The following is a 25,133-nucleotide window of genomic DNA, read 5'->3' on the forward strand; positions in this document are numbered from 1 at the left end:
TGTTAGTGGTCCAAGGTGTGGTTCTTGTTTATGGTCTTAGTGGTCAGGGAACTATAGCTACAGATCCAGAGCCATGGAACGCTGTTCCTGGGATTCTGAAGCCTTGGTTCTAGGTCCTTAGTAGAATTATAACTGTGTTTTCTGGTCTGACAAGTCAAGAACCACAGCAGCACAAGACTGATGGGACTCGAGTCCAGAATCCAGAACCTGCTGATGGACAGAAAGCTTTGCCAAGGGCACTAGGGATGCTCCGATCGGGATTACCAGAACTTATATCGTTACTGATTACTGAAGTCTTCCTCTGGGTGTAGCTGGAGTCATTAGTTCAAAATGTTTGTCAGATCTGCTGCTATCAGCTTCAAAAGCTTGAAAAGTCCTCAACCAGCGAGGCGGTTTGAGCATTCAAAGGTGGAAACCAGGAAGAACCGAACCTCTGGAGGGTACAACTACTGAAGAGCACAAAAATAGAAAAGTAGTGATGGAGGACTGACGGTGTGAAGAGTCTGACCATTGCAAAACTACTGACGGTACCAAGAGTCCCAACAAACAAAACTAGTGGCGATCAAACTATTTCAAAATGTCTCCTTTAACGTCACAGAGCAGATTTTAGGTTTTGCCACAACAAACATGTTTTTTAGCTGCTTGGTTTCTGCTTCACACTAAAAGAGTTCTAGGAAAAAGGTTCCCAGCAGTGAAGTGAAGGACCTTTTGGATGTGGATGTTGGGTCCAGATATGAGATATCAGGTGGCTCTTAGAGGAAAATGAAAGTGTAGAGATGATAAGGTACAAGTATATTAAGATTTCACTTTACCCAATGAAATGTTGGTGGGGAAGATTTGAGGTGCGGTCGGGGTTGATGAATGAAGGTCATGAGCCAAAAGACAACATCAATAAATTTATTTTACAGGATAATGAAACTCTCACAGATCTACTTGATAATCGTTCAAGCATTCAGGAGGTAGAGACAATTCTAGATTGTAGAAACCCAAAGATGCTGATGTAAGAGTCAACTGGGGATCATATCAGAAGACGCTGAGTGAGAGTTAAATACGGAAACACCTCCAAGAAACATCATGAATTATCAAATACCTTATAAAGTCCAAGGAATTCAAAGCTTTGGACATTTAAAAAATAAAACTGTCCTCTAAGTATCTGATTTCTAACCTTTTCCCTGCAAACCGCTGTCCTATCTGTGACTCATTAAAGCCAAATATTGGTAGCAAGAATCTTCAATCACTGGCCCCAAGGGGGTCCTGGAACCTGTGTTGGAGGCCATCGATGTAAATAAGAGAAGTGGTGATACAGACAAAGAAGAAGAGTTAAATTATGAAATTTTAGCAAATGCATATATGTACAAAAAGGAAGATGAAGTTAAGAAAATATATTATTATTTCCATTATACAAGTTTTATGACTAAGCACTAAAAGTCTTTTCGGAACGTTTTCCCCCCCAGATGGTCTATACAACCCCCCAAAGTCAGCAACATGCAAACTGAAAGCACAAGCCAGTTTCCAGGAGATTACTCTATTGTCAACAGCATCCGAGTAGGAAATGCCTTGGAACCACTTGTGATCTCTGGCGCCCCCTATCAGGTTTATGTGACCCATTACATGGGTCACACCAAAACTAGTACATTGTAGGAGATAAATATAAACTGTGAAACAAATAGGTACGCTCTTTACGTCATCCAAACTAAGTATAGGTACAGTTTTTTTTTCACCAGCTACGTTATTACCAAATATTTTGAACACAAACTGGTACTTTCCTGTGATTTTGAGTCGCGAGCGATCGGAGCATCCCTACTGACTCGGACGGTTCGCTGTTCAGACTTTAGTTTTTTTTTGTGCCATGAATGAGCTGCAGACAGAGTAATAATAACCTGATGATGTTGATGATGATGATAATGATGATGATGACGACACTGAGCAGTTCAATAAGAATCTTTTTCTACTGTTTACACCTGTCCGACTGGCCACACTGTGTACGTATGTGTGCGTGTCTGTTGTGTGTGTATGTGCGCGTGTGTGTATTAACGTGAGTGTGCATTAAAACACGAGGCCAGTTAAGCTCCTCCCACCTCAGATCTTGAGTCTTGGCTTTGCCCCACCCGCCTCCTGTCCCCTCGACCAATCGGCAGCCAGGACACAATGAGGCACTCGGGCCCTGAGAGATTCAGCTGATTGGCTGGAACCAATCAGAGAGCCAACGTTTCCCCTACCGCCTGTCTGTGATTGGTTCTCCTCAACACACCCACACACAAAAGAACCAATCAACTCCCAGGAAGAAGCCAAGCATGACCCCTCCCCCTAACCGCCCCTGACCCCTCCCCCAATCCCCTCCAGTAACAGTGATCTATTATGCTAATCGATCGGTGTGTTTTTTGATTGACTGTTGTCAGTTTTGTTTGTTTGTTTGTATGTTTGTTTCCATGATGACTGAACCTGATTATCTGTAAAATAGGTTTAAAAAAATAATAATAATTACGTGGTTCAGTCCATCGCTGTTCACATCGAGAACCATCAGATCCCGAAAACATTCACGTCATAAACACGCAAACAAACGATGTTACACAAGAAAAAAAAAAAAAGAGTCCTGTCAGAACGGGTAACCTGTGACGCGCGTGTGTGTGTGTGCGTGCGTGTGTGTGTGTGCGTGCGTGTGTGTGTGTGTGTGTGTGTGTGCGTGTGTGTGTTTATTTTGGAGTGATGTCAACATCTTCCCGCTCTCACCTCAATCTGAACTCACTATTGAAAACTGGCCAATCAGGACCCTCCCTCAGCACCAACAACCATTAAAAACCCTAAACAGCTCAATAGGATGAGGTCTTTGGATTCAGAGAGCTCTGATTGGCTGTGACCGTACGGCAGCTGTGATTGGCTTCTCCAATTGGTGGCAATCTTCGATAACTGTGAAGTTTTGGGTTTTAAGCACAAGTTTGGAAGAGCTTGGCTATGGCGCTAACACGTAGCCATCTTATTGTTGTTAGCACACAGTTGACCTAAGCACATAGCCAGGTTAGCACAGACCTTGCACAAGGCTAACACGGGGATAACCCATTGATAATGGAGTTTGTCGGTCGGCATGTGGCGAGCACAACTCTTCAACTTTCCACATTCTGTTTGCATAAGGTTGATACCTAGGTAAACAACACTCAAGTTAGAAAATAAGTCACTCTGGGCTTTCCTCGGAAAGCTACAAGCTAATGCTCGTATGTCAGAGTGCTAATAATTTAGCACTTGGTTGGAGTTCACCATTAGGAAGATATTAGCATCGCTAGTATTTTATGCCAAGGCAAACAGTTTATAAATGAGCCACAAAGTTGAAGGGGGAGGGGCTTCGGGAGGTGTGACAGTGAGATCTTAAGCCATACACACTGTGTTTGTGCGTGTGTCATAAATGTGGGTGTGCGTGTGTGTGTGTGTGTGTGTGTGTGTGTGTGTGTGTGTGCGTGCGTGTGTGTGTAACATTGCAGGGATTTGCACTCTAGTGATTCACCTCAACAAACAAAACAAAATCCACCCACACATACACACCTACACGCACACACACACACACACACACACACACACACACACACACACACACACACCTACACACACACACACACATTGCACTGCCATTTGAAATAGTGGGTCAGATTAGTTTCCATGTAGCTTCACCAACCAACCAAACTGTATTTTTCTTTAAAGGAACAGGGATGTTGTAAAGTATTTTTGTACAAATTTAATACTTTGGTAGCATGACGTTCCTGCTGTATGTCCTGTCGGGCTCCACTGCTCTCCTCCCACACCCTCCTTTGTATGGACGACTACTGAGCAACAATAAAGATGAAGACCTGCTGGGAGGCTTCGGCTCAGCGTGTTGTCTTCACACAAACACTCACACACCTTTGCCTTTCGAAAGCACCTGCACCCTTCGTCGCCATGGCAACAGTAAAGTTAGTTATTGCTGTCATACTGTTTGGTCAAGTTTAGGAACACATCAATTTTGCATGTTATAATGAGGTAAATCTACAATTATTCAGTTTAATTTCATTCCATGAGCTTCAATAACAACAAAGATGACACAAGTTATCTATTTGTGGGAGCTTGGTTGGTAGATCAGTTGTTTCTCAATCAAAGGATTGCTCCACCTGTCCATGTGTCAAAGTGTCCTTGACCAAGACACTGAACCCCAACTTGCTCCCAATTGATGGATTAGATACCTTGCGTGGCAGCGGCCTCCATTGCAGTGAACGCGTGTGAATCGATTAATGTTATTAACAGCGTAAAGCATTAAAGAAAGAATTAGTTTCCAATCATATTTCTTTGTATATACACTACAACTACACTTAAATGTATATATTAAAATAAGATTGGAAAAAATAGGTCACCTCTGTTCAAAATAAAGACAAGGAACAAAATTTGGAACAAAAACGTTACACAATTAAAATAATTTAATCAATTACCTTCATTGGCTTTAAATAATTACATAGTTTAGAAATTTAGATAATAGTATGGGACTTATAACTAATGAAGTATCAAATGAAATTAACCATCTCACTCAAAAACCGCAAAGATTGTTCAGATTGTTTTGAAAAGATGATTATTTGAATTCTTGCTAGGTTTTTATTAAATAAAACAACAGTGAAGAGGAAGAGATACATTGAGTCATTTATAAACTCAGCTATAAATGTGATTTATTTTGATCATGCCTACGTCTTTCGACCGCCATCTTTATTTTGGTCACAATGTTTGGAATTTATGGAAAACGATTAAAATACTTTTAATTGGTCTATTATTTGTTTAAACGTATTCTTTAGAAATCACATTGAAGCTCCTACAAGAAGCCAAAATCTTAAGTAAATGTTCATGAAATATTCCCATAATAAATCGATTGACTCTGACCTCTCCGTGAGGTCACATCCGCCCTCAGTTTCGCTCTTCCGGTTACTCGGTACCTCTGCGTGTGGATTAGCTTAACCGGACTCTTGGTGGCATCTCTTACCGATTCCCTCCACTGAATCACCCGACCGGTGTGGACTTTTGCTGACTCCCTCCGTCGAATCGAGGAGCAACGAGCCCCGGGACGAAGCATGTCCACCGCGCTGGAGAGCTACATCAACCGTATCCTGCCGCCGCTATCCGGCTAACGTGCTAACGGACTCGTGTGAATGAATGGGGATGTGCTAGGTAGCTTAGCCTAGCTTAGCGACCAGTGATGTTTCGCTGTTTTAATAATTTACACGGTTTTAGTTATGAAATTGAAGTGATTTTGAGTCTTGAAAGTGTAAAAAAAAAAAAAACCTGAAAGACTTTTAATCTTAAGCGACGTCATAAATTTGCAGAATCTATATAACCTTTTAAACATATTGGACTGAATCACTTCAAAACTCAATAATCTTAATCACATTCATTCAAATTCTCTACACGTAGTTCAATTAATCATTTTATTAAGTTAAAGTAACTTCAGAAGAAATAATAAAAGCACATCACAGACAACAGGTAGATTTGGATGACGTTTAAGATCCACATTAATGTTGTGAAGCCGCTATTCGTTCAATGAAGGCTAAAAAGGGATTTTCTTTCAATGTGATTGTCTGAAGCTCCATTTGCACACAAACGTTTCAAAGTGAAAATGGAAAATTTTCGTTTCATTTTGGGTTTCTGTTTACACAACAATGACGCCTCATGTCACTAAAACCTCAACAAAGAGAAATGTCCACGAGTAAATGGACAATAACAACAATGGCGGCTTATGAGTGTCGTGACTCCCAGTCCATAGTCTCGTGGGACTTGGTAGTTGTATGATTGACTGTCACCGCTTTAACAATTCAACTTGGTCGTCTGCTCATACGGATATCCGTGTACACGCCATTGTTAATGATTGTTCTGTATTGTGTGCGTGCGTATGTGTGGTTTCATTACAAACAAAAACAACCAACAGCGGCGACCCGCGGACGGGCACGCCCACTCGCTCTGTCTCAGTGTTTGTGTGTTTCTTTAACGGTGTCGGTGCAGGTACGGTGGCCATCGTCACCTCGGACGGGAGGATGATCGTGGTGCGTTCAAAGTCTTCACCCACAGTGGAACGTGGATGTGTTTCGTCACTCGATTGTTTACGTTTTTGTTTGTTTGTTTGTGTGTTCAGGGCACTCTGAAGGGCTTTGATCAGACCATCAACCTGATCCTGGACGAGAGTCACGAGCGAGTGTTCAGCTCCAGCCAGGGGGTGGAGCAGGTGGTGCTCGGCCTCTATATCGTCCGAGGAGACAACGTGTAAGACTGTTTATCTGCTTGATTTTTAGAAGAAAAAACACCTCTACTGTTTATTTGTTTTCTTATTGACATATCTCTTTATGTGACTCTCCTTCACTGGTTCTCTATCACTTCCACTGTTGTTTGTTTTGTCGACCATCTTTGATATGTGTTTCAGGGTTCCATATTTGTTTTGTTTTTTTACAGTTTTGTCTATAATTTTTTCTTCTGTTGGTCTTTGTTGACATTTCTTTTATTCCATTGTTTTTTTCCCCCTGTTGTTCTGTTGACTCATTTGCTGTCTATTGTGTTTGTCAGACTCTGTTGTTGTCTACTCTTATTTTGTTTGTTGTTTACCCTCTATTTTGTTCCGTTGACTGTTGCTGGTTGACTCTGTTGTCTCTGTTAATTGTGTTTGTTGTTTACACTATTTGCTCTGTTGTTTACTCAGGTTGTATACTGGTGTTTGTTTTCCCTAACGGTTTCCTGTTGATTGTTTAATGATTATTTTGTTGTTTGTTCAGTTGTTTACTCTGTTTACCTAGTTTGTTGCTTTTATTTTATTTGTTGTTGACTGTTGGTGGTTGTTTTTATCTGATGTCTGTTGCTTGTGTACCATTTTGTTTATTTTTGCTCTTGTTGTTTACTCAGCGCTGTGATCGGGGAGATCGACGAGGAAACAGACTCCACTCTGGATTTAGGAAACATTCGAGCTGAACCGCTCAACTCCGTCGTCCACTGACCTCCGATCTCTGGGAACCCCCCCCCCCCCGTCTCCATGGCAACAGCAGAGTGACTGAGCGATGTTTTACTGAAGGTGTGAGTCATTGTTGAGCAGTGAAGCTCCGACAGTCCTGCTGTGTTTCTGTTCTTTGTATTTTTATAAATAAAGTTATACAAGTTTGAACGATTTGTCTTTTTGTCAACCGAACTGTTTAATAAAGTTAGTTCTTTTGTTGTACTCAGATCTTGTGTGTGTGTTTAAAAAAAAAATAAAAAATTGTGTGTATTAATACATTTTATTTTTTATTTTAGGAGTCTGATTAAAACAAACAATTTTTCAGAGTTAAAACTCTTGAGTCGGTCTCGGAGGTTAACGAGAGTGAAACTGTTCCATGAGCAGTTCAGGTGAAGCTGACTTTTCCCAGCAGCTCTCGGACCAGCGGGAGTCTCCCCTTCGTCTGAGCGGCAGGCCCTTGTCTCAGAGCGCTCTGCAGGCGACTCATCTGGTCTGGAGTCGGAGCCAGAGAATCGTAGTGCAGCCGCAACCAAGGGACGCCTGAAAGTCCAGGAGGAGACGTCAGGAGGAGGTCCCTGAACTCACCAGCTACACTTCTGTGTTTGATTGATTGATACTTCGTTAACCCCAAGGGCCCCATCATAATGACGCATCATCGTTATCTTCATCATCATCACCTTTATCATCATCGTTAAAAAATGAAGTGTCAGGCCCTAAAGAGTTACTATTTTAATGTTCTTTTCAGTTAATATATATATATACACACCACCTTCATCATCGCCTTTGTCATCATCTTCATTATCATGACAGCTACCACCATCTTCATCCTCACCTTTGTCATTACTGCCTTCATCATCACCATCATAACCTTTATCATTATCTTCGTCATGCTCATCTTTATCATTCTCATCTTTATCATTCTCATCTCCATCATTATCGTTGCTATTATCTCCTTCATCCTCATCATAATCATCACCATCTTCATTATTATCATCTTCATCATGACCGTCATCATTATCATCACTACCTTTGTCATCATCCCCATTACGACCATTGTCATAACCATCATCGTCATCCCCATCAAGACCGTCACCTTTTTTGACTCTCTGGCCAACCTCCACCAGAAGCTCCGCCCCCACAGAGTGATTGACAGGCTGTCCGGCCTGTGATCGTCCTGCTCCCAGTTGATGAAGAACTTCAGCTAAAGTCAACCCGTCGACGTCCTCGATGAATCCTGCAGAACGTGAGGAAATAAACGGTTTTAAGTCTTCAGTTTGTCCTTGAATGTATCTCAGTATTCGATCTTCTTACCGTCTTCAGGGGCCTCCAGTTCCAGCTGATGCTCAGATCTTCTCAGGACAGTGAAGTAATCCGTGTGGGCGGAGCAAAGGTGCCGAGCCGTCTCACTGGCCACGCCCTGAGCCTCCATCATGGCCTGGAACTTAGATAGGGCAGCTCCACCAATCACAGCGTCACGAATCTTCTTCTCTCCCTCTGATACGTCGGCGGCCAAACCAGTCATCATCAGCAGCATACCTCCTACACAGAGAACAGGAACAAGTTTGAATCGTTCCTTTTATTTCACTCGGATCTATTTTTGGAGGTTCGACTTTTGAAGAGTGTGATGTCATCACCCAGGGTGTTGACCAGCTCCATCAGGTCGGAGGGTCCCTTCCCTTTCAGGGTCTCCAGAGACTCGATCACCTCCAAACTGTTTCCCACACATCGACCAATCACAGAATCCATACAGCTGAGGACGGCTCCCGTACGGATCCCCAGCCCGTTACCGGTTTCCACCTGGAAGGAACGGAGCAATGAAAACTTTGTCAGGGCCTCACTCCGGGGTGGATATTGGTCATTCTTTCCTCTTCCCAGAAACACCGAAGACGATGTAGTTAGTGTCAAAGAAAAGTTCCACCTTGGGGGCCGCTTTGACAAAGTCACAGTTGCAGTGGCTACGAGCACCGTTGTCATAGAAACGGACACCCAAAACGCCACGGTTTCACTCATCACATGCGTGTCTTCAAGAAAATGTACTTCTTGAACTTTTTGCTATAGATTTTCTGCACGTGCGAATAAATCAACAATGGAGGAGTCATAGAGTTTGTGCTGCTCACTCTTTGGAATTTGCCAAGTTTACATTTACTAACGTTTACAGACATTTACTCATGTTTACTAACGTTTACAGACATTTACCAACATTTACCAACGTTTACTAACATCTACTAACGTTTACTAACATCTACTAACGTTTACTAACATTTACTAACGTTTACAGACATTTACCAACGTTTACTAACATCTACTAACGTTTACTAACATTTACGAACATTTACCAACGTTTACTAACATTTACTAACGTTTACTAAAGTTTACGAACATTTACCAACGTTTACTAACATTTACGAACATTTACCAACGTTTACGAACATTTACTAACGTTTAATATACCATCATCTGCATACAGGGAAAACATTTGACTGGATCTATACGATGAAGACGAGCAAATATTCGACAGCACCAACTAGTGGCCTGACATACAGTCTTCACTGTTTCTATGTGTTGTTATCAAAAGTTTCTGCAGTAAACGGAGTTTTGCGCTTACTAGCATCTCTGCTAACTCTTTAGCGCTCTCCAGGTCTTTGTAGAGAGCCGCTCGTCCAAACTTCACGTCCAGAACCAGAGCACACAACGACTCAGCTCCTTTCTTTGAGATGATGGAACCTGGAAAACAACACGCCGTAAACCCTGTGTGTGTGTGTGTGTGTGTGTGTGTGTGTGTGTGTGTGTGTGTGTGTGTGTGTGTGTGTGTGTGTGTGTGTGTGTGTGTGTGTGTGTGTGTGTGTGTGTGTGTTGGTACCAGTGATGAGTGGTAAGCTATCCACAGTGCTGGTGGCGTCCCGCACGGCGTACAGGACCCGGTCAGCAGGGACCAGCCGCTGCGTCTGACCCACAATGCAACAGCCCACCGAGGTCAGGATGTTCTTGATCTGCAGCCGAGAAATTTCCACATCAGACTCCGCCCACGTGTCACAATTTCAAATCTTTACGACACGGAGCTGTAAGAAGAGGCAAAGTACCTGGGCAGCTGATTGGTCGATGCTGAAGCCTCGGATCGATTCCAGTTTGTCCAGAGTTCCTCCGGTGTGAGCTAAGCCTCGCCCACTGATCATCGGTACCTGGCAGACACAACTCAGGTCACGACAACGTGCACTAGGAAATCGCAAGAATTAAAGCTTTCCGTTATCTCATTTTGATTTACACTAGAGGATTCCAGCAAGCGTCTATGATCCAGAGATCACAGGACGGGCAACATTTACAGGTTAAAAAAAAGTGTGATGTCACAGGTGGGCGTGTGTCTACCTTACAGCCGCAGGCGGCGAGCGCCGGCGCCAGCACCAGACTGACTTTATCTCCCACGCCCCCCGTGGAGTGTTTGTCCACCATCAGACCGTTCCACTCCTCTGGCCATGACAGCACATCGCCCGAAGCCATCATCTCTCTGGTCAGGGTCTGGGTCTCCGTGGCAACCATCCCCTTCAGCCAAATGGCCATCAGCATGGCGCCTGAACACAGAGATGGAGACGGAGTGGGGGTCCGTGTGACTTTGTGCTGCGCTCAGGGCGAAAAAGTTCCCACCTTCATTTGGTTTGGTTTGATTTCACGCTGCACTCTAGAGAGCGGACCAAAGCTCCTGGGCAACGTCACGCAATGACAACAGGTGCTGGTTTGGGGGCGCTATCGCCCCGAAACGAACACTGACCAGAGAAACCTGGATCACCGATTGGTCCAAAAAGTGGAAATCCCACCCCTTTAGCCGCCTAGTGCCTAGAATAATCCAGGCTTAAGACTCTATTTTACAAAGTTTAGAGAATCCAAGAGGTTGTGAAGGCGACTCGAGTGGTTTGTACCGATCTGGGAGTCCTGGATGGTTCCGGTAGAGACGGCCTTAACGAACTCCACAATCTCCTCATGGCTCAGAACTTTGCCGTCTCTCTTCTTTCTGATCAGATCCGGGATGGAAAACATGTCGACCTGAACGGGAGAAATACAAGAAACGTCACAGTTAATAATGAAGATCCACAATTTTCTCAATATTCTGTCATTGTATGGAGTTGGATCCGGGCCAACAGGTTTGTTCATTTAAAAAAAAAAAAAAAAAATGTGATTGAAAAATTTTTTTTGAAACTGAATGTTCAAGGTTTGATCCTGAATTTTGAAAAATTAAAAGCACTGTATTCAAAATAAAAAATTAAATTTTAAAAATTTTTTACTCTTAAAAAATTTATATTTTCTAATTTTAGGTGTTATTTTTTTTCAGTTGCAGGTTTAATGTTTTCAGATTCTGACCTCGTTTTTTTTTTTTCACATTCTCCCTGTCCTCTCCCTGTCACACTCTCTCCCTGTCCTATCCCATGTACTTCTCCCCCCAACCGGTCAAGGCGGATGGCCGTCCTTCCAGAGTCTAGGGTCCGCCCCACGGTTTCTTCCTGAAGAGGGAGTTCTTATGAACTTCTCTCCATGCGAGGGAGTTTTTCCTGGCCACTGTTGCTTGTTACACCTGCTTGCTTTGGAAGGGTTTAGTTGGGTCCTGTTGTACTCTATCATTGTAAGAGCGCTTTGAGATGTTTGTTGATGTGATTTAGCGCTTTACAAATAAAATTGAATTGAATTGAATTGAATTCAAATCCTGTTCTCAGATTTTACATTTTATTTTTTTTACCTTCAAAACTTTTCATTTTCAGATTGTTGTTTTTTTTTCAGGTTCAAACTTTTGGCCTGTTCTGGCTTCCTGAAGGCAATATTATTATATACGACCAAAAGTTTGAACTTAAAATAATACGATCTGAAGTGAAAACAAGTTTCGAAGGTGAACAAAAAAATAAATCTAAAGCCTGAAAAACAGGATTTGAATGTAAAAAATATAAGAACATTAAACCTACAACAGAAAAAATAAGACTTAAAATTGAGTCAAAAATATAAATAAATGATTTTATCAAAACAATTCCAGAGCTGAAATAAAATATATTATCTTTAAATTGAAAAACAACTATTCATACAATTCTTTTTTCTTTTGAATGCAGGGTTTTTAATTGATCAAAATTCAAGGTCAAACCTTGAAACCTTTTTCAGAATGAATAAAGAAACAGTGAAAACGGATCTTTCAGTCAAAACCCGGCAAACCTGCAGAAAAGAAGGACGACGAAACTCCTTAAAGGACGAACGCTGATTTGTAGTGCTGCCCAGCCCAAATAGAAAGGTGAAGTCCTTTCTGTCCTTACAGGATCAACCAGAATAGTTCTTAATAATCTGGGTGAGTCACAACCAAACCAGATTGACAACACTGTAAGAAGACCTGTCTCTCACCTCCATGGACTTTGCCGTAGACCCTGTGACCGACTGTATCGCGGTGGGGTTCTCAGGCTTACGCAAGCCAAACGTAACGATGGTCATTACGGCCAAACTTTAGCTTCATCAGACCACGGGACATTTCTCCAGAGGTGTAGGTTTTTTGTTCTCGTGTGTAGTTGGAAACTGGAATGCGGCTGTTTTATGTTTCATTTGGAGGAGCGGCTTCCTGCTCGCTGGGGAGCCTTTTCAGGAGACGTTTCACTCTTGATAGTGACCCGCCGTGTCAAACACAGACAAGGCCTTTAAAAAAACAACATAATAATAACATAAATAATAAATGTAATAGTATATGTTTTAATACATTTATTAATGATATGACAAAATGTGAATTGTTCGCACTTTACTGTTCGGTGTTTCGGTTTCACTGGTGCCCCTGTTATCTGGAGACTTCTGCCTGCAGCAGCTGATACGGAAATAATCGGTTGGTGAGCGTTCTGGTTGTGATCGCGGCGTGAATGAGCCGCCCTCTGACTCAGCGGCCTGCCGTCTGCCGACGTCACATTTTCTGCTCGCCTCAGCACACTTGGAACCATGAAAGTACCTGGTGGTGGGAACTATTCTATTCTATTCTATTCTATTCTATTCTATTCTATTCTCAAAGAAAGAAGTAAAACAAGCATGCAGGCTTTACAGTGTTGGGGCCTGAGGATTCCATGAACTCCTCCAGAGCTTCAGTGAGCTGTTTCTCCAACTTGCTCCCCCGAAGGAAAACACCACAACAATGGATAGGCCATAAAACAGCAGGGGAGCGAGCCAGACCCCGGAAGTGGCCAATGAGGACACTTGAATCACCACAGGGGTCCAGGCCCAAGTTGGTGACAGTCACGTTCTATCAAAGCTCTCAGCGATTCTCAACTAGCCATGGAGGGAGAGACATCTTTCTCCCTCATCAGAAGGGTAAAGAGAGCACCAAGCAGGAACAAAGAGACAGAACCAACGCCAGCCCGCTGGACGAGCAGGACCCAGTTTGGACTACATCTTCTGTTTTCCGCTATTTTTCCTGTTTTTGGGAGATTCTGGAGACCAGAGCCAGTGTCGTCTCCTCCCAAGATCATCCTCTCAGTTGCACTCCTGCAGCTGGAGCCAGGCCTCTGAATTTCAGGACGCTGAAATTAAGACCCGGTAACAACCAGTTACCCCGCCTCCCAGAACCAACAGCACCACGGACGGTGCTGCAAAGAACTATCAGGGTGAGAGCGTTTGTCTGGGCAGAGAATAGTTAGAATGATGTTCTGTTGAAAATGCAATGTGTTTCCATGTGCCGCTCAGAAGGCAGCAGCCTTTCATGTTGTTTGTGTATGCGCATTCACGCGCACTAAGTCCAGAACGCTGGTTTTCCACCTCAGAACCAGAGGTCCGAGTGAGCTCCAGGCCCACTGGGAACTCTGTGTGGAGGAACCAGGGTTCAGAACCGAGCCGCGCAGAATTCTCTGTCTTTCTCTTGTCTTCATCCTCTCTCATCTCTCCCTCTCCACTAACCCGGATCTCCTCGCAGCAATGCGCCCCCCTTACCTGATCAAGATAAGGTCTCACACATACCACTGCATGTAACACCTATCTGTTAGCTGCTGCAAGAGCAGATCTGCCGTGATCACAAGAGCCCTGACTGCCGGTCCCGACCTCCACTTAGGTGCTCAGAACCTGGCCAACGGAACCGCCCGTTCGTTACGCCCTCGGTAGACTAACTCGCTCCGAGACCGCCCTCGCGCACGCGCGCTCGACGGACGTCTTGTTTATCTGGCCGCTAAGCAACCGCCGCGTCCCCAGAAAGAGCGAGTCATCACACCCCCTAGTCACGCACGCACGCACGCGCACACACACACACACACACACACACACACACACACACACACACACACACACACACACACACACACACACACACACACACACACAACACACTCTTTGTACATAGTGTTTGCTGTTTAATAGATTAGATCTCCCTGTTAGATGTCGTTTGCTATTTGAATGTGTTGATTTATGAGATGATTTCCGAATTATTTATGAATTAATACATTTTTATTAATAAACGCCTGTTAGCTGAATTGTACGCTTCTTGGTGATTATTGTGTATTTATTGTTGACAATTCACTGGTTTGTAACAGTCTGTGCTCGGATCTCACACCTTCCCTTTTATTTAAGATTGTTATATTTTATGCAGAAATATTAACAAAATTAAATAAACTTTTTTCAAACGAGACTGATATTTTGGTATTAGCTATTTCCAGTTTATCTGGTGGTGCCCCGATTTATTATTAATACATAAATAAGAAATTTATGCAAATTAATAATTTTTTTATATTAAAAATTATTTTTGATAATTTTTCTTTTCTTTTTTTTTTTTAAAGTAATTATTCAATTACTTCAGGGGTTGTTAATGAGTAAATGACCGTTTACTTCCATTAATGATTTCAATTTTTCATAAATTACTTCCAGTGATTTATTACTTTTAGTAATCTATTACTTACAGTAATTATATGCTAATAACCAACCATAAACCCCAACATAATGGTGCCCCGTGTGAGGCGGACTCCCAGCCCCTGACCGCATGACTAGGCCGGATGCCCCTCCCCTCCGCACACAAAGTCCACTTTGTAAGGAGGAGGGGGAGGAGATCCAGGAAGTCAAAGAGGCCCCCAGAACCAACAGAGAGGCCCGCTTTGACATTCTTGGGAAATCTTTTGAGCGATGGCTATGCCAACCGCTTATACACCTCAGTAGTGGTAGGGGGCGTCGACACCCTCGCCCTGCTTGATTCTGGGTCAGAAATCACCGTCATGTGTTCAGCCACCTTCACACAGGTTGCTAGAACCATGCGTGACTTCGGAAAGCCACTTCAGGTGGAAGAGTGTAGCATGAACATCAGAAGCTTCACTCAGGACAAGTCATCCATCACTAAACGTGCCTGGGTTGACGTCGCTTTCCAGGACATGACAGTGACACATCCCATCTACATCACTGATCTGAACACAGAGGAACTGCTTATTGGTCAGGACCTCCTGAACCGACTGGCTGTGCTGATTGCCACCAACGGCGCCTTTGGTCTCAAGTCACCAGCCCGACTCCCTTTGGCCCAGAACCGGGCCACTCAGCTTCCAACAGCAGAGTCGCTGCCATCCAGTCCAGAGGTTCCCGACCAATACTTGGGTCTCTTCCAAAGTCCGACCCGCATCGATCCTCTTCAGGGCTCCCTGACAGCCAGCAACCGCTGCAGGTGATGAGCCAAGACCCGTTTCAAGCACACCACTCTTTACTCGTTTCACTGAAGGACGTGAGTTCTTCTTTGTACATGAGTAATTCTCTGCACGCCCACCACATCGTGGGGGGTGCACACACGAATGGAACCTCGGTTCCTGAGGCACCTCTGGAGCCCGGGTCAGAGAAATCTGTCACCAACGCCGACCTGCTCAAAGTTCCGAGCCACCGCTCACTTTCAGCAGAGTCACTGCAGACCTTAACCAAGGTCCCTGGTTCACGTGCCTCCTCGCCTCATAGTCCAGATCTCGACCAGATGATCTGTGACACATCTCTTCTTGAGCTGAACAATCGTTCAGCCAACCCGCGGGTCCGCTTAACATTTATGTCGACGACTTCCAGCTCCACCTTGACACAGCCACCACGGCTGCTGTCCTCCTTCTGAACCCAGCGTTCAGCCACTGGAGCCTCCCACCTTCCGTCGACTCAGACAGAAGCACACATGTCAACCCCAGTGTCATGGCTGCTCTGCACAACATTTTGGTAATGGAGACCAACCTCCATGTACCAAACCACTCCCAGTCATCTTCCCAGGTTGACCAAGTCAACCACAGCACCACCCACATACTCAGGTATGGCAACAGCAGTGGTACAGATGAAGAGGTGAACCTCCAACGGGTGCTGGTGACCATTCAGTCCACCGTGCACCACCCCACAGGTTTCACTCCCATCAAAAGAATGACTGGTAGAGAAATGACCTTTCACTGCACCTTCTGGACCAACCAGAAGAGGGCAGTGTTGTCACGGCCTGCACAGCAGAGCCACTCAATCCATTTACTCCCTCGGAGTAAGGTTAACTCCTCCCGTAGCGAGGGGGGAGAACCTCCACCCCAGGAGCAGAGGAGATTTTTTATCAGTAGGGTTTAGTGACAGCATGCTCAGATCCCATCAGGTGCATATACTAACCCTGCCACTATCAGAAATCTAACTCCGCCTCCTTAGACAACCTGAGCAGTTACAAAGCTTGAGTTGAACCGTTCAGGGAAATATAGTCACTGTAAACTCATATTCAGCTCTATTAACACCACTTAGCATGCTTTAGACTCTGTCGAGTATTGTTTAGGAGAAATAACCCCTGTGTGTAGTCAGAGATCTCGCAGGAGATCGTAGGGAAATGAGCTCCTCCGTTAGCAGCTTCAGTACAGGTAGAACCACCTTACTTAGCTCCACTAACCCGGGTTGAGCAATTTCTTAAGACAAACACCACCACGGTTATAAACCTTCACAGATACATCTGACGTTGTCTCTGCAGTGCTATTTTAACCTCTGTGAACCCACAGAGCCAAGAGTTGTGATTTCTTCAGAACTTAGCCATTATTGAAGTAATGTGTACAGTTGAAGTCTCTGTAGTGAAGGTTGGGTTTTTGAAGGGAACACACACGTACACCTCCACACACCACACTTCACTCTCTCACTCCTAGCCGGCGCAGGTGCACCAAGACCCCCCAGACGGCTGGTGGCTCTTGGACGCTTGCTCACTGGTGAACCATCGCCGATGTCGTTGCACACGCCAAGTGCAACCACCTCCACATTTTACAGATCAGACTCGATTCCCTGCATCCGGTACCTCCGCTTTTGTAAACTGGTCCACAAACATGTCGCGAGCTAATCCCTATCCTCCGGGAGGTGTGGGAGGAGCCTACTAACTATTTTCTAACCACCTGTCCCCCTTTCCCTTTCCTTTCTTCAACTCTGGTACTTCATTTTCATTCATGTTTGGCAAACTGTACGAAATGAGTATTGTGGTAGTAGGTAGTTAGAAAAGAAGTTAAAAGTCTGCCCAGACTAGTCTCTCTGTCTGCCCAGACATTAGCCTCGCACATGAACTGTATGAACTGTTGGACTGTTGTGGACATGATGTTTTCCAGGACATTCAGACGTTCACATGGACTCCACGATCATATGGACGATATGGCCCATGTTTGCTCCAAAGACTGCAATTAGCATCCCACTCTTTGGAACAAAGGGGGGATGTTGGGGCCTGAGGATTGTTCAGTTGTTTACTCTGTTTACCTAGTTAGTTGCTTTTATTTTATTTGTTGTTGACTGTTGGTGGTTGTTTTTATCTGATGTCTGTTGCTTGTGTACCATTTTGTTTATTTTTGCTCTTGTTGTTTACTCAGCGCTGTGATCGGGGAGATCGACGAGGAAACAGACTCCACTCTGGATTTAGGAAACATTCGAGCTGAACCGCTCAACTCCGTCGTCCACTGACCTCCGATCTCTGGGAACCCCCCCCCCCCCCCCGTCTCCATGGCAACAGCAGAGTGACTGAGCGATGTTTTACTGAAGGTGTGAGTCATTGTTGAGCAGTGAAGCTCCGACAGTCCTGCTGTGTTTCTGTTCTTTGTATTTTTATGAATAATGTTATACAAGTTTGAACGATTTGTCTTTTTGTCAACCGAACTGTTTAATAAAGTTAGTTCTTTTGTTGTACTCAGATCTTGTGTGTGTGTGTGTGTGTGTGTGTGTGTGTGTGTGTGTGTGTGTGTGTGTGTGTGTGTGTGTGTGTGTGTTTAAAAAAAACAAAATTGTGTGTATTAATACATTTTATTTTTTATTTTAGGAGTCTGATTAAAACAAACAATTTTTCAGAGTTAAAACTCTTGAGTCGGTCTCGGAGGTTAACGAGAGTGAAACTGTTCCATGAGCAGTTCAGGTGAAGCTGACTTTTCCCAGCAGCTCTCGGACCAGCGGGAGTCTCCCCTTCGTCTGAGCGGCAGGCCCTTGTCTCAGAGCTCTCTGCAGGCGACTCATCTGGTCTGGAGTCGGAGCCAGAGAATCGTAGTGCAGCCGCAACCAAGGGACGCCTGAAAGTCCAGGAGGAGACGTCAGGAGGAGGTCCCTGAACTCACCAGCTACACTTCTGTGTTTGATTGATTGATACTTCGTTAACCCCAAGGGCCCCATCATAATGACGCATCATCGTTATCTTCATCATCATCACCTTTATCATCATCGTTAAAAAATGAAGTGTCAGGCCCTAAAGAGTTACTATTTTAATGTTCTTTTCAGTTAATATATATATATACACACACCACCTTCATCATCGCCTTTGTCATCATCTTCATTATCATGACAGCTACCACCATCTTCATCCTCACCTTTGTCATTACTGCCTTCATCATCACCATCATAACCTTTATCATTATCTTCGTCATGCTCATCTTTATCATTCTCATCTTTATCATTCTCATCTCCATCATTATCGTTGCTATTATCTCCTTCATCCTCATCATAATCATCACCATCTTCATTATTATCATCTTCATCATGACCGTCATCATTATCATCACTACCTTTGTCATCATCCCCATTACGACCATTGTCATAACCATCATCGTCATCCCCATCAAGACCGTCACCTTTTTTGACTCTCTGGCCAACCTCCACCAGAAGCTCCGCCCCCACAGAGTGATTGACAGGCTGTCCGGCCTGTGATCGTCCTGCTCCCAGTTGATGAAGAACTTCAGCTAAAGTCAACCCGTCGACGTCCTCGATGAATCCTGCAGAACGTGAGGAAATAAACGGTTTTAAGTCTTCAGTTTGTCCTTGAATGTATCTCAGTATTCGATCTTCTTACCGTCTTCAGGGGCCTCCAGTTCCAGCTGATGCTCAGATCTTCTCAGGACAGTGAAGTAATCCGTGTGGGCGGAGCAAAGGCGCCGAGCCGTCTCACTGGCCACGCCCTGAGCCTCCATCATGGCCTGGAACTTAGATAGGGCAGCTCCACCAATCACAGCGTCACGAATCTTCTTCTCTCCCTCTGATACGTCGGCGGCCAAACCAGTCATCATCAGCAGCATACCTCCTACACAGAGAACAGGAACAAGTTTGAATCGTTCCTTTTATTTCACTCGGATCTATTTTTGGAGGTTCGACTTTTGAAGAGTGTGATGTCATCACCCAGGGTGTTGACCAGCTCCATCAGGTCGGAGGGTCCCTTCCCTTTCAGGGTCTCCAGAGACTCGATCACCTCCAAACTGTTTCCCACACATCGACCAATCACAGAATCCATACAGCTGAGGACGGCTCCCGTACGGATCCCCAGCCCGTTACCGGTTTCCACCTGGAAGGAACGGAGCAATGAAAACTTTGTCAGGGCCTCACTCCGGGGTGGATATTGGTCATTCTTTCCTCTTCCCAGAAACACCGAAGACGATGTAGTTAGTGTCAAAGAAAAGTTCCACCTTGGGGGCCGCTTTGACAAAGTCACAGTTGCAGTGGCTACGAGCACCGTTGTCATAGAAACGGACACCCAAAACGCCACGGTTTCACTCATCACATGCGTGTCTTCAAGAAAATGTACTTCTTGAACTTTTTGCTATAGATTTTCTGCACGTGCGAATAAATCAACAATGGAGGAGTCATAGAGTTTGTGCTGCTCACTCTTTGGAATTTGCCAAGTTTACATTTACTAACGTTTACAGACATTTACTCATGTTTACTAACGTTTACAGACATTTACCAACATTTACCAACGTTTACTAACATCTACTAACGTTTACTAACATCTACTAACGTTTACTAACATTTACTAACGTTTACAGACATTTACCAACGTTTACTAACATCTACTAACGTTTACTAACATTTACGAACATTTACCAACGTTTACTAACATTTACTAACGTTTACTAAAGTTTACGAACATTTACCAACGTTTACTAACATTTACGAACATTTACCAACGTTTACGAACATTTACTAACGTTTAATATACCATCATCTGCATACAGGGAAAACATTTGACTGGATCTATACGATGAAGACGAGCAAATATTCGACAGCACCAACTAGTGGCCTGACATACAGTCTTCACTGTTTCTATGTGTTGTTATCAAAAGTTTCTGCAGTAAACGGAGTTTTGCGCTTACTAGCATCTCTGCTAACTCTTTAGCGCTCTCCAGGTCTTTGTAGAGAGCCGCTCGTCCAAACTTCACGTCCAGAACCAGAGCACACAACGACTCAGCTCCTTTCTTTGAGATGATGGAACCTGGAAAACAACACGCCGTAAACCCTGTGTGTGTGTGTGTGTGTGTGTGTGTGTGTGTGTGTGTGTGTGTGTGTGTGTGTGTGTGTGTGTGTGTGTGTGTGTGTGTGTGTGTGTGTGTGTGTTGGTACCAGTGATGAGTGGTAAGCTATCCACAGTGCTGGTGGCGTCCCGCACGGCGTACAGGACCCGGTCAGCAGGGACCAGCCGCTGCGTCTGACCCACAATGCAACAGCCCACCGAGGTCAGGATGTTCTTGATCTGCAGCCGAGAAATTTCCACATCAGACTCCGCCCACGTGTCACAATTTCAAATCTTTACGACACGGAGCTGTAAGAAGAGGCAAAGTACCTGGGCAGCTGATTGGTCGATGCTGAAGCCTCGGATCGATTCCAGTTTGTCCAGAGTTCCTCCGGTGTGAGCTAAGCCTCGCCCACTGATCATCGGTACCTGGCAGACACAACTCAGGTCACGACAACGTGCACTAGGAAATCGCAAGAATTAAAGCTTTCCGTTATCTCATTTTGATTTACACTAGAGGATTCCAGCAAGCGTCTATGATCCAGAGATCACAGGACGGGCAACATTTACAGGTTAAAAAAAAGTGTGATGTCACAGGTGGGCGTGTGTCTACCTTACAGCCGCAGGCGGCGAGCGCCGGCGCCAGCACCAGACTGACTTTATCTCCCACGCCCCCCGTGGAGTGTTTGTCCACCATCAGACCGTTCCACTCCTCTGGCCATGACAGCACATCGCCCGAAGCCATCATCTCTCTGGTCAGGGTCTGGGTCTCCGTGGCAACCATCCCCTTCAGCCAAATGGCCATCAGCATGGCGCCTGAACACAGAGATGGAGACGGAGTGGGGGTCCGTGTGACTTTGTGCTGCGCTCAGGGCGAAAAAGTTCCCACCTTCATTTGGTTTGGTTTGATTTCACGCTGCACTCTAGAGAGCGGACCAAAGCTCCTGGGCAACGTCACGCAATGACAACAGGTGCTGGTTTGGGGGCGCTATCGCCCCGAAACGAACACTGACCAGAGAAACCTGGATCACCGATTGGTCCAAAAAGTGGAAATCCCACCCCTTTAGCCGCCTAGTGCCTAGAATAATCCAGGCTTAAGACTCTATTTTACAAAGTTTAGAGAATCCAAGAGGTTGTGAAGGCGACTCGAGTGGTTTGTACCGATCTGGGAGTCCTGGATGGTTCCGGTAGAGACGGCCTTAACGAACTCCACAATCTCCTCATGGCTCAGAACTTTGCCGTCTCTCTTCTTTCTGATCAGATCCGGGATGGAAAACATGTCGACCTGAACGGGAGAAATACAAGAAACGTCACAGTTAATAATGAAGATCCACAATTTTCTCAATATTCTGTCATTGTATGGAGTTGGATCCGGGCCAACAGGTTTGTTCATTTAAAAAAAAAAAAAAAAAAAAAAAATGTGATTGAAAAAATTTATTTGAAACTGAATGTTCAAGGTTTGATCCTGAATTTTGAAAAATTAAAAGCACTGTATTCAAAATAAAAAATTTAATTTTTAAAAATTTTTACTCTTAAAAAATTTATATTTTCTAATTTTAGGTGTTATTTTTTTTCAGTTGCAGGTTTAATGTTTTCAGATTCTGACCTCGTTTTTTTTTTTTCACATTCTCCCTGTCCTCTCCCTGTCACACTCTCTCCCTGTCCTATCCCATGTACTTCTCCCCCCAACCGGTCAAGGCGGATGGCCGTCCTTCCAGAGTCTAGGGTCCGCCCCACGGTTTCTTCCTGAAGAGGGAGTTCTTATGAACTTCTCTCCATGCGAGGGAGTTTTTCCTGGCCACTGTTGCTTGTTACACCTGCTTGCTTTGGAAGGGTTTAGTTGGGTCCTGTTGTACTCTATCATTGTAAGAGCGCTTTGAGATGTTTGTTGATGTGATTTAGCGCTTTACAAATAAAATTGAATTGAATTGAATTGAATTCAAATCCTGTTCTCAGATTTTACATTTTATTTTTTTTACCTTCAAAACGTTTCATTTTCAGATTGTTGTTTTTTTTTCAGGTTCAAACTTTTGGCCTGTTCTGGCTTCCTGAAGGCAATATTATTATATACGACCAAAAGTTTGAACTTAAAATAATACGATCTGAAGTGAAAACAAGTTTCGAAGGTGAACAAAAAAATAAATCTAAAGCCTGAAAAACAGGATTTGAATGTGAAAAATATAAGAACATTAAACCTACAACAGAAAAAATAAGACTTAAAATTGAGTCAAAAATATAAATAAATGATTTTATCAAAACAATTCCAGAGCTGAAATAAAATATATTATCTTTAAATTGAAAAACAACTATTCATACAATTCTTTTTTCTTTTGAATGCAGGGTTTTTAATTGATCAAAATTCAAGGTCAAACCTTGAACATTCAGTTTCAAATAAAAAATTTTTTTTCAGAATGAATAAAGCCAAACGTAACGATGGTCATTACGGCCAAACTTTAGCTTCATCAGACCACGGGACATTTCTCCAGAGGTGTAGGTTTTTTGTTCTCGTGTGTAGTTGGAAACTGGAATGCGGCTGTTTTATGTTTCATTTGGAGGAGCGGCTTCCTGCTCGCTGGGGAGCCTTTTCAGGAGACGTTTCACTCTTGATAGTGACCCGCCGTGTCAAACACAGACAAGGCCTTTAAAAAAACAACATAATAATAACATAAATAATAAATGTAATAGTATATGTTTTAATACATTTATTAATGATATGACAAAATGTGAATTGTTCGCGCTTTACTGTTCGGTGTTTCGGTTTCACTGGTGCCCCTGTTATCTGGAGACTTCTGCCTGCAGCAGCTGATACGGAAATAATCGGTTGGTGAGCGTTCTGGTTGTGATCGCGGCGTGAATGAGCCGCCCTCTGACTCAGCGGCCTGCCGTCTGCCGACGTCACATTTTCTGCTCGCCTCAGCACACTTGGAACCATGAAAGTACCTGGTGGTGGGAACTATTCTATTCTATTCTATTCTATTCTATTCTATTCTATTCTATTCTATTCTATTCTATTCTATTCTATTCTCGTGTCCACTTCTCAAAGAAAGAAGTAAAACAAGCATGCAGGCTTTACAGGGAGCGGACCGACTTTCACTTCCCTTCTGCGCCAACTTTTCCTTCACTACAACCGGCACCACCGACACCGTCATGTCACTAACCCACACCGTCATGTCACTAACCGCCGTGGTCATGTCACTAACCGCCATGGTCATGTCACTAACCGCCATGGTCATGTATGGACAGAGGGAATAATGTCAAAATCAAGACGTCATTCAAACCCACTTACCTTCATCCTGACCCTCTACTTCTTTCTCCCTTCTCCAGTTTCTCTTTTGGTTTCTTTATGACATTGGTCACATGGTGTCCCCCCACGTCACTCCACCCCTCTCACCGTCACATCAAACTCCACTGACCTCTCCAGTAAACATTAACTCCTATCCACACTCACTTTGTGGCTCCTCTCTCCGTCACTTCGCCATCGGAACGATCAGTCACGTCACAGAGTTGCGGGCCGTCATGTTTCATACAAGATTTGTTTTAGTCTTAAGTCTCCATTTAACAACAGAAACGTTTCCCATTTCGCCGTTGATCAACAATATTAAAGATCCGTCCTTCTTCCATTTTACTTTCTGACTCAACAAACATTCTGATGGCTGGATACTCCAACATCTGTCATGGACCCCCACAATGCACTGCTCCAGCTGGACTCATCAGAAATAATGTTTTGGTCCCAATATTGAACTGAGGTTTATTCAAAGAAACACACTCTCACACTTTCACACTCTTAATTTGGATTCCTCTCGTACTCACTCAGGGCAGCTCGTCCGGCGTCGGCGGCGCTTTGACCACAGCGACCTCACGTCCCCGCCGGGCCTCAGGTCAGCCGCGGCCGTCGACCAATGGGAGCGGAAAGGAGCGACGCGTCGGGCCAATCGGGCGTCGGCGCCGGCTCACTCGTCCACAAAAGAGAAGCTGTGTGTTCACCAGCTCAGAGGAGGTGAAGTTCATGTGCGCTCAGCGGAGTGTTTGTCTTTATCTGGCTGCAGGTCCACACTCCACATAGGTCGCGCCGAGCGCCGCTAACTCGCGACGCGCCTCGTTCAAACTGATCCAAAGTGTCTGAACGAGGAAAATCTGCCGTCAGGCATCATGGGAATTAAATAAATGAGTCTTTTTTTATTCAATTAGTCTGTATTTACCACCATTTACTTAAATTTTAATTTCTGCATTTTTCACTGAATTTGTTTCTTCGCCGTTTTTATCATCTGATCGTTATTCAAACTTTAAATTCACTCTTTTAATTCAGATAATTTACCAGCAAAGTAAACAAATCTGCTGGTGAGCAAAGCCCAAAGGTTCAGTTTGAATGAAACTTGTCACTCATTAACTCCACTTTAATCCGCACAGGTCGGAGGTCTGGCGACACATGCACCCGAAGCTCTTATTGTGAAAGAAGCAGACGGGAGAAAGCTGGAG

At 44.2% G+C, this 25,133-nt stretch overlaps 3 protein-coding genes across 6 annotated transcripts; 1 reads left to right on the plus strand and 2 right to left on the minus strand.

The window, feature by feature from the left end:
• Positions 1-4,895: 4,895 nt before the first annotated feature.
• Positions 4,896-7,202, plus strand: lsm8 (LSM8 homolog, U6 small nuclear RNA associated). Its single transcript, XM_080492394.1, has 4 exons — positions 4,896-5,106; positions 6,001-6,041; positions 6,131-6,258; positions 6,889-7,202. The coding sequence occupies exons 1-4, from the start codon at positions 5,076-5,078 to the stop codon at positions 6,977-6,979; spliced, it is 291 nt and encodes a 96-aa protein (XP_080348520.1). The 5' UTR covers positions 4,896-5,075; the 3' UTR covers positions 6,980-7,202.
• Positions 7,159-14,071, minus strand: LOC308127372 (thymidine phosphorylase-like). Of its 3 annotated transcripts, none has more exons than XM_080492389.1 (10): positions 12,344-12,497; positions 10,888-11,011; positions 10,340-10,542; positions 10,057-10,155; positions 9,837-9,966; positions 9,582-9,700; positions 8,611-8,773; positions 8,288-8,515; positions 8,070-8,210; positions 7,159-7,516 (listed from the first exon to the last, which is right to left on the minus strand). In XM_080492389.1, exons 1-10 carry the CDS (start codon positions 12,428-12,430, stop codon positions 7,362-7,364), a joined length of 1,449 nt encoding a protein of 482 aa, XP_080348515.1. In that variant the 5' UTR covers positions 12,431-12,497; the 3' UTR covers positions 7,159-7,361. The 3 variants fall into 3 exon arrangements, with proteins under 3 accessions (XP_080348515.1, XP_080348516.1, XP_080348517.1); XM_080492390.1 differs by lacking the exon at positions 12,344-12,497 and adding an exon at positions 12,161-12,247 and having other exon boundaries at positions 7,160-7,516; XM_080492391.1 differs by lacking the exon at positions 12,344-12,497 and adding an exon at positions 13,928-14,071 and having other exon boundaries at positions 7,240-7,516.
• Positions 14,072-18,039: 3,968 nt separating this feature from the next.
• LOC308127373 (thymidine phosphorylase-like) lies at positions 18,040-24,723 on the minus strand. Of its 2 annotated transcripts, none has more exons than XM_080492392.1 (10): positions 23,944-24,008; positions 21,819-21,942; positions 21,271-21,473; positions 20,988-21,086; positions 20,768-20,897; positions 20,521-20,639; positions 19,550-19,712; positions 19,227-19,454; positions 19,009-19,149; positions 18,040-18,453 (listed from the first exon to the last, which is right to left on the minus strand). In XM_080492392.1, exons 1-10 carry the CDS (start codon positions 23,947-23,949, stop codon positions 18,299-18,301), a joined length of 1,368 nt encoding a protein of 455 aa, XP_080348518.1. In that variant the 5' UTR covers positions 23,950-24,008; the 3' UTR covers positions 18,040-18,298. The 2 variants fall into 2 exon arrangements, with proteins under 2 accessions (XP_080348518.1, XP_080348519.1); XM_080492393.1 differs by lacking the exon at positions 23,944-24,008 and adding an exon at positions 24,468-24,723 and having other exon boundaries at positions 18,177-18,453.
• Between the last annotated feature and the right edge of the window lie 410 nt (positions 24,724-25,133).

Source organism: Lipophrys pholis, assembly GCF_963383615.2.
Source record: "Lipophrys pholis genome assembly, chromosome: 22".
NCBI classification, from domain to species: domain Eukaryota; kingdom Metazoa; phylum Chordata; class Actinopteri; order Blenniiformes; family Blenniidae; genus Lipophrys; species Lipophrys pholis.

Coding starts and splice junctions, on each gene's coding strand:
- lsm8 (XM_080492394.1), top strand. CDS start 5,076: ATGTCCACCGCGCTGGAGAGCTACATCAACC. Junction 6,042..6,130: donor CGGACGGGAGGATGATCGTG/GTGCGTTCAAAG, acceptor TTGTGTGTTCAG/GGCACTCTGAAGGGCTTTGA. Junction 6,259..6,888: donor ATCGTCCGAGGAGACAACGT/GTAAGACTGTTT, acceptor TTGTTTACTCAG/CGCTGTGATCGGGGAGATCG.
- LOC308127372 (XM_080492389.1), bottom strand. CDS start 12,430: ATGACCATCGTTACGTTTGGCTTGCGTAAGCCTGAGAACCCCACCGCG. Junction 11,012..12,343: donor CTACGGCAAAGTCCATGGAG/GTGAGAGACAGG, acceptor TCTCCCGTTCAG/GTCGACATGTTTTCCATCCC. Junction 9,701..9,836: donor TAGCTTACCACTCATCACTG/GTACCAACACAC, acceptor GTTGTTTTCCAG/GTTCCATCATCTCAAAGAAA.
- LOC308127373 (XM_080492392.1), bottom strand. Junction 19,455..19,549: donor GGAGCTGGTCAACACCCTGG/GTGATGACATCA, acceptor TTCTCTGTGTAG/GAGGTATGCTGCTGATGATG. Junction 18,454..19,008: donor TGGCCAGAGAGTCAAAAAAG/GTGACGGTCTTG, acceptor CTGGACTTTCAG/GCGTCCCTTGGTTGCGGCTG.